The sequence below is a fragment of the Syngnathoides biaculeatus genome, chromosome 5, assembly GCF_019802595.1.
Source record: "Syngnathoides biaculeatus isolate LvHL_M chromosome 5, ASM1980259v1, whole genome shotgun sequence".
NCBI classification, from domain to species: Eukaryota; Metazoa; Chordata; class Actinopteri; order Syngnathiformes; family Syngnathidae; genus Syngnathoides; species Syngnathoides biaculeatus.
In genome coordinates, this window is record NC_084644.1 from 15,944,967 (window position 1) to 15,962,970 (window position 18,004).

General features: G+C 42.7%; 1 protein-coding gene across 2 annotated transcripts in view; it reads left to right on the forward strand.

Annotated features, from left to right (window-relative positions):
• The window catches only part of LOC133500532 (dysbindin-A-like), a 31,175-nt gene that overhangs the window by 1,455 nt on the left and 11,716 nt on the right, over positions 1-18,004 (forward strand). For both annotated transcript variants that reach the window (XM_061819320.1, XM_061819319.1), the window contains exons 2-6: positions 10,543-10,599; positions 15,325-15,372; positions 15,447-15,507; positions 15,894-16,026; positions 16,773-16,905. In XM_061819320.1, coding sequence (XP_061675304.1) covers positions 10,543-10,599; positions 15,325-15,372; positions 15,447-15,507; positions 15,894-16,026; positions 16,773-16,905 — 432 coding nt within the window. The remainder of the gene's footprint in view (positions 1-10,542; positions 10,600-15,324; positions 15,373-15,446; positions 15,508-15,893; positions 16,027-16,772; positions 16,906-18,004) is intronic.

An 18,004-nucleotide genomic window follows, 5' to 3' on the forward strand; every position in this document is an offset into this window, starting at 1 on the left:
GGATTTATTACAAAGAAATGTGCAATACAGACGATCTAGGTATCTGCCACACACAAGACGTGTGTCTTCTGGCAGGATAGCCAAAGAAGATGACAAGAGCTGCCTGGTAACACAAGGTTTTTATATGTATGGGTCCATGGTTAAAGTGTCTGCCCCCCACCCACCCACCACCCAGCAGTCTGGTCCTCACGAAAATCCCAAAAGTAACACTTCAAGCAATATTGAAAACATAAAACCCTCTCTAATCGTCCAAACATACCTTTTAACAAGTGCATAGTCTCATGATTCAGAAAACCCGGAAGCTTTAAACCTGCGGGACAGTACTAGACAACTCAAAAACAGGAAAACATTTCTAAAAAAAGTAATATCACGCAAAAAGCATTAGGAGAACAGAAGGGCAAGGGCGATGCAATCACAGGACATGTCAACATCATGATAATCAGGAGGCGGTGGAAGTTTAGTATCATTTTCTAGGGGAGCGATAGGAACAGTAAAATCATCTTGAGGAGTGTGTTGGGGCGGAGGTCTAATGAGGACATCATTACCGCGGCCATCAGCTGGGGCACCAGTCGCATTCTCAGTCAGGCGGGTTAAAAGAGAACCAATACAAGGAATGCAACAGCATGAACAGAGGGTGAGAATAGAGGTGAAGACAGCTAGAGAGATGAAGATTGATGAAATGGCACCCTTCCATTTACCAAACACATTCATCCAGTTATCCCACATAGACGTGTCAACACCAGAATGTTCCTTCATTTTCTTAGTAAGGGTTCTAAGTCCATCTACGGGCTTAGTGAGGCGTCCGCCAGGTTGGGTGTTACCCGGCAAACACCTCCTTTCTCGGCCAAGAGTGCATCTAATCTGATTCTATTTTAGAAAGCCATAATAGATGTAGCCTTGAGTTGCTCATGTACAACTTCAAGTCCTTCAAGGGTGAAATTGCCCAAACGTTGCCCATTATAATGTATGTAATTAATACAGTTGACATTTTCGTTAAGATTAATGGGGAAAAGAGCGGAAATTACAGGTATATTTTCAAAACTGGCAACTACCTGATCAGCCAGTTTATACTCATCTGGGGCACCACGGGGGACGCCAATAGCATCAATGTAGGTGGGGTCGTCAGCACCGAGCCTGGTAGGTTTGGACCTACGTGAACAGTGTAATAGGCCAAGGGTGTCCTTGATGTGTTCAGGAGCAACAGCCAGATCATCTAGGGTGACAGAAACAATGGAAATAGGCAAAAGTAAAGTTACTAATGCACATATGCTCGTACTGTTGCACGGGAGGCGATCGAAGAGACTGTCCCCTCCGCACCACCACCACCACCACACAGCAGCACGACTGACAGGTTGGAAGAAAGGTGCTTTCTGGGTAAATGCACACTGATCATCAGAGATATTGTCAATTGGGGCACCATTAACTTTAAGGACAATACAGGTAAAGTTTTGGCGTGCCACAGCATGGTTAAACACAGGTTTGTTCCTGTGGGCTGGTATTCCCGGGTGGGCAGTATCCCAAATTTTGTATTCATTTTTAGTCAGCACATAATTTTTCATAGGATCGAGAACACAGGTGGAATTGACAGAAGAGGAAACAACATGTAACAGAGGTCTAGGTCCAATACATACAACACAGTCACTCGGGGTTTTATTCGCCGCTTCTTCTCCCATTAGTAATGAATTATTGTGTACTGGGCTAACGCCTGTCAAAACCCTAAACCACTCATCAACAGATAGGGCTTTTTTATAATACAACTCTTCTCTGTGATAAATATTTTCCGGGTGGGTTGTGCTAACTTCTGGCACTGATGTGGGTGTGGGTATGGGGTATTTTTGAACGATTTCCTAGATCAAAATAACCAAGAACAACGATAACACCAATAATAAGAATGCCACAGATTCCTGCTCTCCCTCTCTTGGTGCGAAACGCAATCAGACCATCTGTAGGAATCATGGTTAACAATAAAATAACAACAAACAATAAAATAAAATTGCAATTAAGAGTCTGTAGGAGGGCGACGCATAGAATAATGAAACCACTTAGTTCCTTTTCCCTCCAAGCGGACGGCTTTGGAGGTACGAGCAGTCACCTTGTATGGGCCAGAACAATGGGGTTCTGACCAATTACGAGAGAGTCGTTTAAGGTAGACAGATGACTACTCAGGAAGATCAAGTGCAGGAGGTGGTGAGAGAAGAGAGTCCTCGGTCTGTAAGGAGAAATTAGAAGCAAAAGAATGCAGTTGTCCAAAACAGTTTATGAGAAAACTTGGGAGTCTCAGCGGCTTCCTCCAGCGGTTGGAGTGAGGAGGAATGGTAGGCATTAGAGGACCTGTAAGAAGTTCCTAAGGAAAGAAACCAGTAGGGCAAGACACAGTTTGTCTCACAGACATTAGCGCAAGGGGAAGAGCCTGAATCCAATTCATGCTGGAAGAGGTACATATTTCAGCAAGTTTTTCCTTCAACGTGCGATTCATACGTTCAACTGACCCTTGACTGGCGGGGTGATAAACACAACCAAACTTGCAAGTTAACCCTAACCAATTCTCTGCAGTAGCTAGGTGTGTGGATGTGAAATGTGTACTGTTCTCTGAGCAGATGAGAGCGGGGAAACCATGCGTTGGAATCCAGTGGTTCACCAAAGCTTTCATTACCGACATGGCGTCTTCGGGAGCGCACGGGGAGGCTTCAGGGCATCCGGAAAAGGTGTCAACAAAAACAAGAATGTAGTATTTACCTTGAACAGGAGTGATCGTGTCTGTGAAATCCATGACCAGTTCAGCACCGGGCCAGGTGGGTGGGTCAAATGAACCTGGCACCGGTCTAAGTGTGGGGGGAACATTGTGTAGCTGGAAAATATTACAGTCACGACAGTGGGCATGACACAAGTCAGACATTCTAGGATGCCACCACATGTGAAGTTTGGTTAGCATGGCTCTGGGGCCAATATGAGCCATAGAGTGAGTTTTGGTCAAAATATCTTTTTTTCAGGAGAGGCGTTCTGCTGCATTTTAATCAATTCACTATGAGATGGAGGTTTGGGCAGATCAGGAGAGAATTTGTCAGATAATTGAACAAGCATCTTTGGGACATATCCCACACCCTGCTTGGCATCCAAGTCAGCAGCGTTATTACGGGTCATAGTTGAAGTGGATTTGGAGTGGCCAGGGACCTTGACGATAGCCATTGCCGAAGGTTTGGCCAGGGCTTTGTCTAATCGTTGGATTAGAGTCAAATGTGCAATAGGGGTACCTTTGGCTGTTTAAAATCGTTCAGTTTCCATGCAGACAGGTCCAACACAGCAGCCGAGACAGCTTAAGATGAGTTAGAATAGACAGTGACAGATTGTCCGACCGCCAGTTCCAGTGCGAGACAGAGTGCGAGCACTGCCTGGGCTGAGGGAGCAGATGTTAGTATGGAAGAGGAAACCGTTAAAAATTCACCTGAGTGCTGCTGGTCCACTACGGCAGCCGCCGCAGCCAAAGAGCCATCCGGCTTACAGAAACAGCAACCATCAGTGAACAGAACCCTGCCGTTAGTCAGAGGTTGGACAGAGAGATCAGCAGTTTAGTTCGAGACAAACACGACTCTGCTGTTGGGGCTACCAAAAGGAGATTATCAACATACATCAGGAGTTTACATCCGTCTGGGAGTTCTAGATCCTGCAGCAATGATTTCAAACATTGATTAAAAATTCCAGGTGAATTTTTGAAGCTTTGTGGCAACCTGGTGTATTGCAAATTGTGTCCCTCGAGTGGGAGTGGGGTTACAGAAGAATACATTTGCCAAATCAATCGCTGTGAAGTATTTCAAATCAGGTGTGATGGTGGACAACATTCTGTGGGGGTCTGTTAGAAGAAACAATGGTGTGGTCGTTACATCATTAACGGCTCTCAAATCATGCGCCAAACGATAAGTGTTACCATCTGCTTTTAAAACTCGCCCGAGTGGTGTACACCACGAGGAGGTGGATATTTCCTGCACTCCAGAATTCCACAGGCCAGTGAGAGTGTCCTCCATCCCCTGGTTAGCAACCGCAGGCCAAGGATATTGAGGTCTGTAAACATGATGTCTGGTTTAAAAAGCTTGACTCTCTAGTAAAAGAAGGCGACCAGACAAGGCTTCAAGTTTTACTTGCTGCAAGGGGAGCGACAGGACCTCTCCCTGCTTCCAACCAACTCCAACTCGTGTCCCGTTGCAGCTTCTTTTATTCACATAAATCTAATGATGAGTGTATGTGTCTGTGTATGTGTGTGACTGTTTGATTGTCTAGATCTGATTGATTACATCTGTCTGATTGGCATCTGTTTTCAAGACAATGAGTTCAAAGGTAGAAGCTAGCTGGTGATGTGGAAACCAACTACAGTATGTACAAAATGAGAACATATGAATAATTACTTTAACATTTCCCCCGTTTATCATTTTGGAAATACCAGTGGGGACATCAGAATGCTGTTCCATTTTCAGAAAGTTCATTTACACTTGAGCGTAGAAAAGGCATCAAAAGTTTCCTTTTGGCTGTAGCTGCATATAATCAGGGTCTACTTGTTGTTAGAAAGGCATAGTTCACAAAAACATTTGACCTTGCTCTAACCATCATAGATTTCAAACGTGTGATTATACACATCGTGAAAAGGCAGAACAAACCCAGAACAGTATTTACAGATACAAGGAACTTCATCATAACAAAATATCAAGGTCCAGAGGTGAACCAGGACCCATAATAATAATGATGATGATAACAATAATAATAACACTAATAGTAATAAAAAATAAACAGTGGCTGAACATCATTACTCATTTCTGAACCCATCAAGTGCAGGTACACAGCAGCCCAAGCAAGTCTAGTGTAAGTGTTCTTGGTACTGGAGTCGGGAAACATGTAGGAGAAAGGCAACGGTTGATGTCGAGATAAACACACAGCCTCCACAGACAGTGGAAGCCGTGATTAGAGATGTAACCCTCGCTGGTGGTCGGTACCCCACGGCATGTAAGGGCAAGCACAGAGCAAATTCTTCAGCTCTGCTGGTGGCAATGCAGAGTCCTTGTCCATTTAAAGTCAAGCCATTGTCCTGCACTCCATTGCTCGTATTTTTCCAAACAACCGTCTTTACATCTTCTATGGCCTGTGGTGCCAGTTGATTTCCAAAACAAGACTTTTGAAAACAATTGACCTCAACGTCGCTGTGGACGTGGTTGTTGTCCTGGTTGGAGATGTAAAAGATTCGACTGAGTGCTTTGACACACTGAGGTTTGAGCTGTTTGTTTTCGGGGTCATACAGAGGGGTGGTGTTGTGGAAGGCCGCCGCCTTTGCGTAGTAGAACAGCTCTGATGTTTTTCAGATTCCTTGTAGAACACTCAACATCTCTCAATCTCAAAAAAATGATTCCTGATGGGGTGAGACGCAGATCTGACTTGTTCCCCACAAGGATGATTGGAACTCTTGAGGATTTCTTCTTTCAGTGTCTCATCCTTCTGCTCTTTTTCTGAGTAGTCCACGATGTGTGTCGGCAGTTTCTCATAGAGAGAGTGACGTCAGCAGGGATGGTGATTTCTTCAGCTCGAGATGGAACTCCTCTTCAACCAAGGATTTAATGAGGGAAGTTTTCCCCAACATGGCAGGCAATACGGTTGCCAGGAAGTTTGAGCCAGCCTGGGACACAGCCTCAGCGTACATGCACACAATTTGTCATATCATGTCATTATCCAAGCCACTTATCCTCACAAGAGTTCCGGGAAAGCTGGAGCCTATCCCAGCTAACTTCAGGCAAAAGGCGGACTACACCCTAAACTGGTCGCCAGTCAGTCACAGAGCAGATATCGACACCATCACTGAGTGGGAATCGATTCCACACTGCCCACACCAAAGGCCCGGCGTGTGTACCACTACACCCTCAGTGATTCTTGCTGCGCACAATTGTAAAGAGAAAATTTAAAAATATCTTTTTTTTCTTTTAAGCACAAAATAAGATAAACAATGAAGCTGGTGTAAACAGGTTGTGCGCAAAACTAATAAAACTCTCCATGGATAAATCACTAACTTTCACTCAATGAAAAATGTTTCTCAGCTTGCAGCAAGATTTGTCACTCTCACACCCCAAAACCACAACCTAACCGTGAATGGTAGGTTCACCAGCTCCGCACACAACACCGTAAAGTGCCATTCATAAAAAAACTTCAGCGCCACACCATCTTTTAACTTTAATAGTAAGTAAGGTGAGGGCTGCAAAATATCATCTTGGGGGCCACAAATGACCCGCGGACAGCCTGTTTGAGACCCCTAATGTATATTATCTTCTAATTCAGTTTTTTTCTGTAAGACATCACTGGGTTTCACTTTGAGGAGCATGTTTTGCATGTGTTTTAAAAACTGTTAAATCAATAGGAGGGTTGGGGGCTTGTGATTGTGTCAATATGTGTACCATATTTTACTGTTCCTGCCTCCTTGGCGCTTTTATCAGAGAATGTACTTCCCAGGGAGACGGCATTTTTTTTCCTTTTATATTTTTTTTCAAGTTTTTTTTCTTACAGTTCTCTTTCTGCCTCTCACTTTCTTTAGCCTGTTTTAAATGTTGTAGCTGGTTTTAACATAGCCACTGCTTGTATTACTTCAGCTGACTCTCCTGCCTTTCTCTTTCTTGCCTATGCTAACCAACCTCTTGCCATCCTAAGATGCAAGTCTTAATCTTGGCTTTTCCTTACTTCCCTGTAACACTTGCCATCTTTCTACCAACCTGCTGCATCCTTCAACTGTTAACTTGCCATTTAAGACATGTTATTTTTCTCTTTTTTTTCATTTCTTTAAGAAACATCACGTTGCCTGGTAAACATTATTCCATAAAGTTTACATCCCCCCTCAAGGGAAGACTTTCTGTTACCGCTCACCATTATGCTTTTCTACGTTTGTCCCTTAAAGACTACTTGTCCTTTTTAGGACCTAAGTCCCAATCCACTACCTTGTGTACTTCACTGGAACACAGACTTCTGTTAGCATCATTGAGTTTCCATCCATGACCTATGATTCCACAAGTACGTAATGGCATTCACACTCTCATTTACCCACTCACACATTTATGGATCCTTATAAATACCGTCTTTAAAGGTGGAGTAGCCTTGAAACCTCCTCCTGGCGGAGTAGCCTTGAAACCTCCTCCTGGCGGAGTAGCCTTGAAACCTCTTCCTGGCGGAGTAGCCTTGAAACCTCCTCCTGGCGGAGTAGCCTTACTTACCGGTTCAAGCATTGTCTGGACGCCAGTTGTTGGTGATCCCGTCAACATTCGTCCACTGAGGGGAGATTGGACTCTGGCACCGGCCTGGCCACGAATTCACGTCCCACCACGGCTTTTCTTCAGGAACAGCTAAATGCTCCTGGCTGTCGACAGACTTAGGTGTGTCCTCTCCCTCCTCGATGGGCGGTGGTGTGTTGGGATGTGGCTCGAAGGACCAAATGTCAGGTTTAAAAAGCTTGACTCTCTATTAAAAGAAGGCAAACAGACAAGGCTTCAAGTTTTACTTGCTGTAAGGGGAGCGACAGGGCCTCTCCCTCCTTCCAACCAACTCCAACTCGTGTTCCCTTGCAGCTTCTTTTTATTCACATAAAGAACATGATGAGTGTATGTGTCTGTGTATGTGTGTGACTGTTTGATTGTCTAGATCTGATTGATGACATCTGTTTTCAAGACAATGAGTTCAAAGGTAGAAGCTAGGTGGTGATGTGGAAACCAACTACAGTATGAGAACATATGAATAATTTCTTTAACACGAGATCCTGGAAAAACAGGGATTATAATGTCTGGTGTCTTAGAACAATGTCCAAAATCAAAGGGTCCAAAGGACCAAACTAATTTAGGCAGTTCGTTTAACCTTGACTCGACGTCGTCAGAGTAGTCACGTCCGTGTTCTCTAATTAGGGTCTCATGTTCTAATATGGTCATATTAGTTGTCGGAGGTGGGTCAGGAAGAATGATGCAGTATGCATCTGCAGATTTGGAGATCTGCATGTTAGGGAGTGGTGTGTTCTCCCAGTCAATTGTTTCACCATATATCCCAGCTGCTGGAGACAGAGCGAGTGAAATGTGGGGTTCTGACTCTTCCTGCAAATTTAAACCGTGTCATTTGATCTGGTGTAAACGAACAGGATGCCGCTACACCCTCTCTTGTTGTGTATATATGTGTAGATGTAATGTCCCAAGCATTACCTTGTATGCGTGCAAAGTTTTCCATGTATATTAGATCGTGGTTGTGGTCGTAATATAGTGTGCAAGGATATGGATTTAGTAGAGAAAGTTAAGCCCTAAGCATGTTTATCGAGGGCTTCCACAACAACAATTGATGTATGAGACCAGGTTTGAGCGGTGTTTCTGGTTCAAGTCAGGCCCAACAAAAGTCCACAGTTGGAGTTGGTTTACTCACCGGTGTCGTAAGCCATTGTCCAGAGTGGCAGATGGTGTCAACTGCCACTGGTGGTTGTGGTGAATGTACAAATGAATGGTAGAAGGTCTGTCCAGCCAAGATTGTCACTAGGGGTTGAGTCCATTGCTGGGCCTGTTGAGCGCCTGAGAAGGCCATCAATTGCACAGTGTGTTGTGACAGTAAAGTGTCTGGGAGCGAGATGTTGAGTGAGGAATGTGTTGCCCCGGTGTCAACAAGAGTGTTCCCTTTTGCCCTGCATCAGAGATGGGGATCATGGCACCTGCATCGCCGGACCCCTGGCTTCCCGGGCACCCGTAGTGGTGCTGTCCAACCTGCTGCTCTCCATCCTGCTGCCAAGGTGGGCTGCCAAAGCTGTAATTTCTGCCTTTGCCTTGGCCCCCTTGGTTGTTGGACCAGCCATCACGCCTTTGCATTGGACCTTGAGGTGGAGGAGCTCTAAGACAGTCTTTCATCCAGTGATTGAGAGAACCACAACGAAACCTTCCTTGATTACGTTGATGTTTTTGCACTCTCCCCCAGCCCCTCCACGCCTTCCTGCGAATCCACCCCGGCTATTACCCTGGAACCCACCTGCCTGTCTCGGTTGTTGTGTCTGCCAAAAAAATACGTCTGGTGTGGTTTTGGACCTTTACGTCCTGTGCTACTTGTAATTTAAGAAGTTGTTTTTGGAGTTTAGTAATTTCATTATTACCCTGTTGTTGGCTTGAATAAATTTTGAGGCGATGCACTAAGTGTCGTCTAAATCTAGGCTCATCTCCGGACAGGAGTTCAGGGTCAGCTTTAAGAGTGGTCTGTACTGGTTGAGGGAGACCTGCCAGGATCGCAGTCCTGAACATAGCCTCCTCCTAACCAGACTGTCCAGGGTGACGTCCAGTTGATTCAGTCCAAAGTTTAGTACAGTTAGTCAAGTGCTCAAGTGGGTCGTTTAACATAGGGTAAAGAAGTGGGTGCAGCTGTAACAGGAGTGGGGAACCTCTCTCTGATAGCTGCGGCCAGATGGTCAAAGTGTGCTCTCAATATAGTTCCATTGGGTACGTTAAGCATACCTGCAGTTGTCTCAATTTCTCGTTGTTCAATTCTAGTGCATTATCTTGATGCTGCTTGTCTCCAGTGTCCCAAGCAGAGTGTATACCCCTGTGAAGTTTCCACAAAACTAGACAGCCATGCATTACCACCAGATGAGAGATGAGACAAGTTAGCAGTAAGACAGTCAATATCTTTAAGATTAAACAGCTTGTATATTGGACCTGCTGAAGCCTCTATCATAGGCATCATTGTAAAGGAAAGCAAAGCAAATTTATTTGCCTCCATTTCATTCTTTCTCCAGGAATAGATGGTGGCATAAGTGGGATAAAAACATTGAGGATTCTGAGTTCCGACTGATCAACCAATCAGTCAAACCATTTTAATTGGCCAACATTAGTTCTTTTCAAATTGGTAAAAAATTGGCAGATTTAAAAAAAAAAAAAAAAAAAAAAAAAAAAAAAATTTTACGGATTCTTTTTTTTTTTTAAACATTACAACCTAAGTCAACAGCACAGTGGATCAGTTGGAAAGCGTTGGCCTCAGAGTTCTGAGGTCCTGGGTAATAATAGTAATAATAATAATAAAATCCCCATTTCGATTATTTTTTTTCCTTTTTGTAAATTTAAACATACCAAAGGACAAGTATTGTAAAACAGTAAAATTTTCCAACAGTCATTCAAAGCTTTATTCCTTTGTTACAGGACCACATTAATAAGCTATTTTATTCATTAAATATATTTTAGTATAATTTTATTCAGACAAATATCGTTATCACAATCTGTCTCAAAGAAAATCCATATCGGTCAGGGCCTAATTTTAAGGGCCATGACAGATAAGGGTCCTAGAAAATACTGTTTTCCGCTTGCGTTATTGAAGTAGTCGGACCAAGTTATTTTAATTTTTTTTGAGTCCAAATCACTATATTATACAATAAACAATGAATGCATTATAAAAATACCAATGATACATTTGTTAAAAAATAATACATTTATAAGATCAGTCTCTTTTTTTTTTTTTTCCCCTTAACTATTGCTTTGTTACATAACTTTTGCGATAATCTTCCTTTGCTCTTTGTCCCTACAGCTTGAAAACACTGGGTGACAAATCAAAGGAATCCAAAAGCAGCAGGAGGAAGTCCAGGTTCGTTTCATTCACTAATCCTTTTCTACAGCCCATTACTAGGAAAATAAATTAGCTCAAATATAACACAATACAAATAATAGCAGCATTTTTTGGAGATAGTTACTTATTTTGTAAATATGCATTTCAAATCAAGAGTGAGTATATTAGTAGAAGGGTGCTGAGGATGGAGCTGCCAGGCAAAAGAGCGAGAGGAAGACCAAAGACAAGGTTGCTGGATGTTGTGAGGGAGGACATGAAAACTGTGGGTGTTAGAGAGGAAGATGCATGAGATAGGCTTAGATGGAAAAAGATAATATGCTGTGGCGGCCCTTGACGGAACAAGCCGAAAGGAAAAGAAGATGCATTTCAAATCAGAAGTTTACATAAGCTCATCATGGCCAAGAACATGAATAATTATTTACCGTAACTTGTCGTGTATAATGCCTCCTGAAGTATAATGTGAACCCCCAAAATTGACCTAAAAAAATCAGGAAAACCCTTCTACCAATGTACAATGCGCACTACCAATTTGCTGCTATCCATATGCTCAAAATATTGGGAATTATCTGTATTTCTAGCTTGCTAGGTTTGTACGTTTATTGTTTGTACTTGTATTGTTTTTCAAAAAATTGTATGTATTACAATCATGAATAATAATCTTTGTGCATGTACTGAAGCAGCGGGAATATATATCTCAGGACAGGCCACAGGACACGGTTGTCCTGGTCCCTATAATTGTCAGAACAGAATCCCTCAACCAATTAAAATAAATGCTCAATGAAGGCATAATATTTTATTAATTCGGAACACATACCGTAATTTCTTGAGTATAATGCGTCTTGAAGTATAATGCGCACTCCCAAAGTTGACCCCCCCAAAAATCAGGAAAACCCTTCTACCAATGTACAATGCGCACCACTAATTTGCTGCTACCCATATGCTCAGAATATTAGGAATGATCTGTATTTATATTTTGTTAGGTTTGTACTTGTATTGTTTTTCAAAAAACTGTCTGTAAAACAATCATGAATAATAATCATTATGCATGTGCTGATGTATATAATCTCGGAACAGGCCACAGGACACGTTTGCGCACATTACCATAATCTATATTAAAGTGTAACATAAGACATCAAATATCAAATCAAAATATGTATATATGTATACATTTTTTACCACACTATGTACCTGTATACGACTATACAACGTGATTGTATTTTTTATCTTTCATCCATACCTTAATATAATGCGCTCTATTAACTTTTTGAAAATATTTTGGGAAAAATGTGCGCTTTGTTTTAAAAGAATTATGGTATTACAGTCTTAAACTATTTAACACTGATTTACTTTTTAAACATTTTACACATTGAACACATTGAACATTTTTGCATTAAATATTTGTGCATAAAACCTTTGTGCGTAGTGCAGTTTATCCACCACACATCTTTGGCCAAGCCTTCAAAAGAAGCATCTGACTCCAATCCGAAAAAGATCCACAGTAGCTACCTTTGGAGCATCGTTGTGGAACTCATCATTGATGACTTGGTCCAGTTCCGGTGCCTCCTGCAATGCATCATGAACAGCCCATTTTACTCCTTTGTCATCCTCTGTGCCATCCATAGCGTTTGTGAGGAAACATTTTTTGAATCCCAAGAGTTTTGGTTCCGCAGCGCAGCCTCTTGCCCTCTTGCCCTCCATTCGGCTACAATCTGTCGCAGCTTCCCAATGCCGTCAGGTCGCTATCAGAAGAACTCAAACTGCGTAGAAACGAGTATAATGGGCACATTTACAAAAAAGCGAGCGTTTCAATTGTGTGCACCCTCCCTTTTTTTGTAAATGTGTCCATTACACTCGTACTATGTATTTAGAGCTCAAGTTGTTTCAATGATGACTTGAAGCCATTGAGGTCTTATTGTTTTGGACTGCCGTGCTATTTCCTGGTTCCTCTTGTCATAGGCAGGAGCGATGACACATTTCTTTTAAAAGCGGCTGCACAACTGGCCCTTGTCGACATTTTTTGTCTTCGTTTAAGTTAAAACAAACTCACGGGCAGTTGTTTCTGATGTTTGGTGCAGTAGCAACAAATATGCTACACTAAAGATCGTAAAATGCAAAGCTCCCCCGAGGATGTCAGAGAGCTGAAGTTGGTGGCACACATTACCGTAATATATAAATAAATGTGTCACATAAGACATCGAATATTGCCTCTTTATGTTCCCAACCAGTAAGTGATGCCATCATGTTGAAGAAGGAGTCCTGTCAGGCATTTCTGGCCTGTGGGACTCCAGAGGCAGATGATAGGTACCGGGTGGCAAAGCGGAATACAGCGTTAGTGGTCACTGAGGCAAAAACCCGGGCATGGGAAGAGTTTGCTGAGGCCACAGAGAATGACTTCAAGACGGCTTGAAGGCTGTAGATGTTCTGGGACTGTCCTTGTTGACACGCCTCTGCAACACCGCGTGGACATTGGGGACAGTACCTCTGGATTGGCAGACTGGGGTGGTGGTCCCCCTTTTCAAGAAGGGTGTGTTCCAACTAAAGGGGGATCACACTCCTCAGCCTCCCTGGTAAAGTCTATTCAGGGGTGCTGGAAAAGGAGGGGCCGGACAGTGGACCATCGCTACACCCTCGGCAGGATCCTTGAGGGTGCATGGCAGTTTGCCCACTCGGTCTCTGTGTTTTGGCAACTTGGAGAAAGCATTCAACTGTGTCCCTTGGGGAGTCCTGCGTGGGTTCTTCAGGAGTATGAGGTACCAAACCCCTTGATACAGGCTGTTCTGTCCCTGTACGACCGGAGTCAGAGTTTGGTCTGCATTGCCAGCAATATGTTGGATTCTTTTCTAGTGAGAGTTGGACCTTCCCAAGGCTGCACTCTGTCACCGATTTTGTTCATAACTTTTATGGACAGAATTTCTTGGCCCAGCCGAGGTGTAGAGGGTGTCCGGTTTGGTGGCCTCACTGTTGCATCTCTGCTCTATGCAGATGATGTGGTTCTGTTGGCTTTATCAAGCCGTGATCTTCAACGTTCACTGGAGCAGTTCGCAACTGAGTCTGAAGCAGCTGGGATGAGAATCACCACCTCCAAATCTGAGATCATGGTCCTTAGTCGGAAAAGGGTGGTGTGCCTCCTTCGGGTTGGGGATGAGATCCTGCCCCAAGTGGAGGAGTTCAACTATCTTGGGGTCTTGTTCACGAGTGAGGGAAGAATGGAAGATTACATTTTTGATGCAGTCCGCCTGAGGGATCGAAGGTCATTGACATTCAGTGTTGGTTGTTGCCCTTACCGCTTACATGCAGCGATTTCTCCAGATACTCTCAACCTTTTGATGATATTACTGACCGGACATGATGAAATCTCTGAATTCCTTCCAATTTTACTTTGAGGAACAATGTCCTCAAACTGTTTGGCTATTTTCTCATGCTCTGGTTCACAAAGAACTGAACTTCACCCCATTTTTGCTGGTGATTGAGCAATTCAGGGAAGCTCCCTTTTTACCCAATTATGGCACCTATCTCTTCCCAATTAGCCTATTCAACTTTGGGATGTTCAAAACAGGTGCCACCTGTCCCAGCTTTTTTGGAAGGTATTCCAGCCATAAAATTCCAAGTTAATGATTTGCTAAAAACACAAGTTTATCGGTTCGAACATTAATTTTCTTTGTAGTATATTCTATTTAAATATAATATATAATAATTTGAAAATCATTGTATTCTGTTTAACACCGCCCCAACTTCATTGGAATTGGGTTGTGTGTGTGCATGCGTGCGTGCGCACAAACGTATTCTGAGCCGCTTATCCTCCCGAGGGTCGTGGGAGTGCTGGAGCCTATCCCAGCTGTCAGGAGGCAGGGTACACCCTGAACTGGTTGCCAGCCAATTGCAGGGCATCTGGAGATGGACAACATTAGCACTCACAATCACATCTAGAGGCAAAGTAGAGTCTCCAGTTAATGCATGTTTCTGGGATGTGGGAGGAGACTGGAGAAAACCCACATAGGCACAGGGAGAAGATGCACATGGTGACGCAGCTGTAAAGTGTTGGCCTCACAGTTCTGAGGTCCAGGCTTCAATCCTGGCCCCGTCTGTGTGGAGTTTGCATGTTCTCCCCGTCTCTGCGTTGGTTTTCTCCAGGCACTCCAATTTCATCCACATCCCAAAAACATGCAACATTAATTGTGCATTCTAAATTGCCCCTAAGTCTGATTGAGAGTGTACTCTGCCTCCTGCCTGTTTACAGCTGGGATAGGCTCTAGCACTGCCGCAACCCTTGTGAGGATAAGAAAATGGATGGCTCTATATACGGACAGACACAGTCCTTGAAAGTTTGTGACCTCCCCTGACATGGTCAGTCTTTTTTTAAAATAACTTTTTAAACATATTTCCAAATACCAGTTTGTAAAAGCATACATTCTACACAGTAGACATACACACACAGATGTATTGTCATATGTATTTTCATTATTACTTACATCAAACATTTTTTTTTTGGTGGAAGCTAAACTGATAATTGTATCTATAGAAAAAGTGTGTGAATGCTTCTATTAAGTAGCGTTTGGTACCTTTTCTTAACCACTACTTGAACCAGACATTAACTGTAACCACGGACCATTCCCTCACACTTGTTTATTGCATTTTTTTTTTGCCTTCTTACCTTATTACTGTATGTCTGTACCTAAACCTCACTGCTTTATCCTAAGGTCGTTTATGATACGATTAACGTTTACCCTGTTATTTATTGCTCAGGTATGAAGAAAGTCTTCATTTCAATGCTGGACTAGACATCCTCAGCAGGTCTGCAGTCAACAGACAGAAAGACTGACTCCACTGTATAATTATGCCTTAAGTATGAAATGTGTTTTTTGTAGGTATGAAGAGAGTTGGTTTGTGCTCCACAAAAAAACTAAAGACTGTGCTCAAGTTGCAGGGGTATGTTTAGTTCTTCAATAGTAAACATTAAAATGCTGCCTGAAAATTTGTTGATGCTTTTGTGATTAATTGTTATATTAATTTTTTTTTTTTAAATTTAATTCTTATCTCCCTCTTTATGACTTTCCAGATCACTAATAGTGAAACAGGGTTTTACATAACTGTTTTGATAGGGGAGTTACTTCTGCTAAAAGATATTAGACATCTATAGATGGCCGTGCTCATAACATCCATATTGGACAGAATACTAAACATGTAGTGCCTGGCATTAGTTGTACCTTCTCTGAAAGATGTTGCATTGTCATATTAAATGATACATATTAAACAAATATGTGCTTATTCTGCACATTCTTTCATAGTTCTGCCCATCTCTATGACTTTGTTAGGCTGTTGACGGGGATGTGGTGATGCTGTCGGCGCACTGGGAGAAGAGACGAGCAGCACTGATACAACTACAAGAACAACTACAAAGCTTACCTACTTTTATCAGTGAACTTGATGCCATTACTGCCTCAATGAGTGCGACATCTAGTTGTCTCTGGTGATCCATTTGAGCCTTTGTTCAATGTCCATAAGATCCAAACTTAGGTCCATGTACTTGGAGACTGTAAGTATCCTTATTGTGGGGCAAGAATGGTCACATCATAGAAGGCAGTAGTGGAAAAAACTTTACGACCCAGTAGAGCTATGAACGATTGCCGACCCCTGATACAGTGGAGTAATTGTCGAGCATTGGCTTCACAGTTCTGAGGACCGAGATACAAATCGCGGCCCCACCTGTGTGGCGTTTGCATGTTCTCCCCATGACTGCGTGGATTTTCTCCGGGCAGTCCTCTTTCTTCCCGCATCCCAAAAATGTGTTAATTGGACACTAAATTGCCCCTCGGCGTGATTGTGAGTGCGCCTGTTGTCTTGCTCAATCTGCCCTGCGATTGACTGGCAACCAGTTCAGGGTGTACCCTGCCTGAATTGTCTTACTTGGAGCATGGACCTCAGAGAGGGTAACAACGATATGAAATACATGCTCAAATGGATTTCCAAAATTTTCCATTGGAAGTGTTTCTGCATTGTTATTCTTTGTTTGATGGTGTTAATAAATATGCTTAAAGACTACAATAATCTGGTAAGACCAAGGAAGCCCTTGAATCTAGAATGAAAATTATTGTAAAGGAAAATTATTGTTCTTTACAAATAGAAACTTTAAACTAATATTGTGCATACAAGTAGTACAATTTTAAAGAATATCTCTGTGTCTTTATGTACAGCTCATTTGGAAGGTGACTTTGAGCAGATGGAGAGCAGACTGGCCTATTTGGAGAAACTTTGTTGCCAGTGTGAACAACAGATGCTCAAGCAGCAGCATATCAACGAATTGGAAGTCTATAAGAAAAAGAAGAGGTATAGTCCTCCATGTAATTTAGGCTAAACGTCTGTACTCGGATGCATCTGATAAGCCCATGTCTTGACCATCTTTCTTAATGCTAGTCACTCAAATAAGGAAGGTTAATTGCCTCATTTCGTGAATAATTGAAAACTGCAATTACACCCTGTGCAGAATTAGTCCCCTCCTAAAGAATTGGATCAGCATAGTGAATTTGTGTGTTTTTGTTATTTTGTTGTATTTTAGATCAAAAGGTGAATGTGACAAATCAGAATTTCAGCTTTTATTTCACAGAATTTACATCTAGACATGTTAAACAAGTCGTGACAGACCACCTTTTTTGAAACCACCCACTTTTCAAGTTAGCAGAAGTACTGGAGTAGATGTTATGAAACCAAAGAGAATAACATGTTAAATTTGGTGGCATAACCTTTAAGTATAATAATTGCATCAAGCCTGTGGCCCATTGACTACACCAGACGGTTGCGTTCTTCATTTAAAATGCTTTTCCAGGCATTTACTGCAACCTCTTTTGTTTGTTTCTGTGGTTTTCTTCCTTCAGTCTCCTCTTCAGGAGGTAAAATTCATGCTATATTGGGTTGATTTCTGGTGATTGACATAGCCAGTCTAAGACCTTCTACTTTACCTCCCATGAAGTCCTTTGTTTTGGCAGTGTATTTTGTGTCGTCATGTTGCGTGAAGTAGCTTCTCCTCATTTAGTTTGGATGCATTTTTCTCTAAACTGCCAGACAAAATGTCTTTTTTTTTTTTTTTTTTTTTTTTTTTTTTTAACCTCTGAATTAATTCTGCTGCTACCTTCATGAGTTAGATAATCAAAGATCAGACGGTGCAATGCTTCCCCCTCCTGAGACGCCGGATGGTGGACCAAAATTTCCTCAAAACCATCTGGAAGGTGTTCCCAATGGCCTCACCAAACTCCTTCCACGCCGGAGTTTTTGCCTCAGCTACTGCAAAAGCTGCATTCTCCTTGGCCAGTTGGTACCCATCAACTGGCTCAGAAGTACAACAGGCCAAAAAGGCAGATAGAGCTCCTTGTTCAGCTTGACGGCATCCCTCACCGCTGTTGTCCACCAACAGGTTTGGGGATTGCTGCCG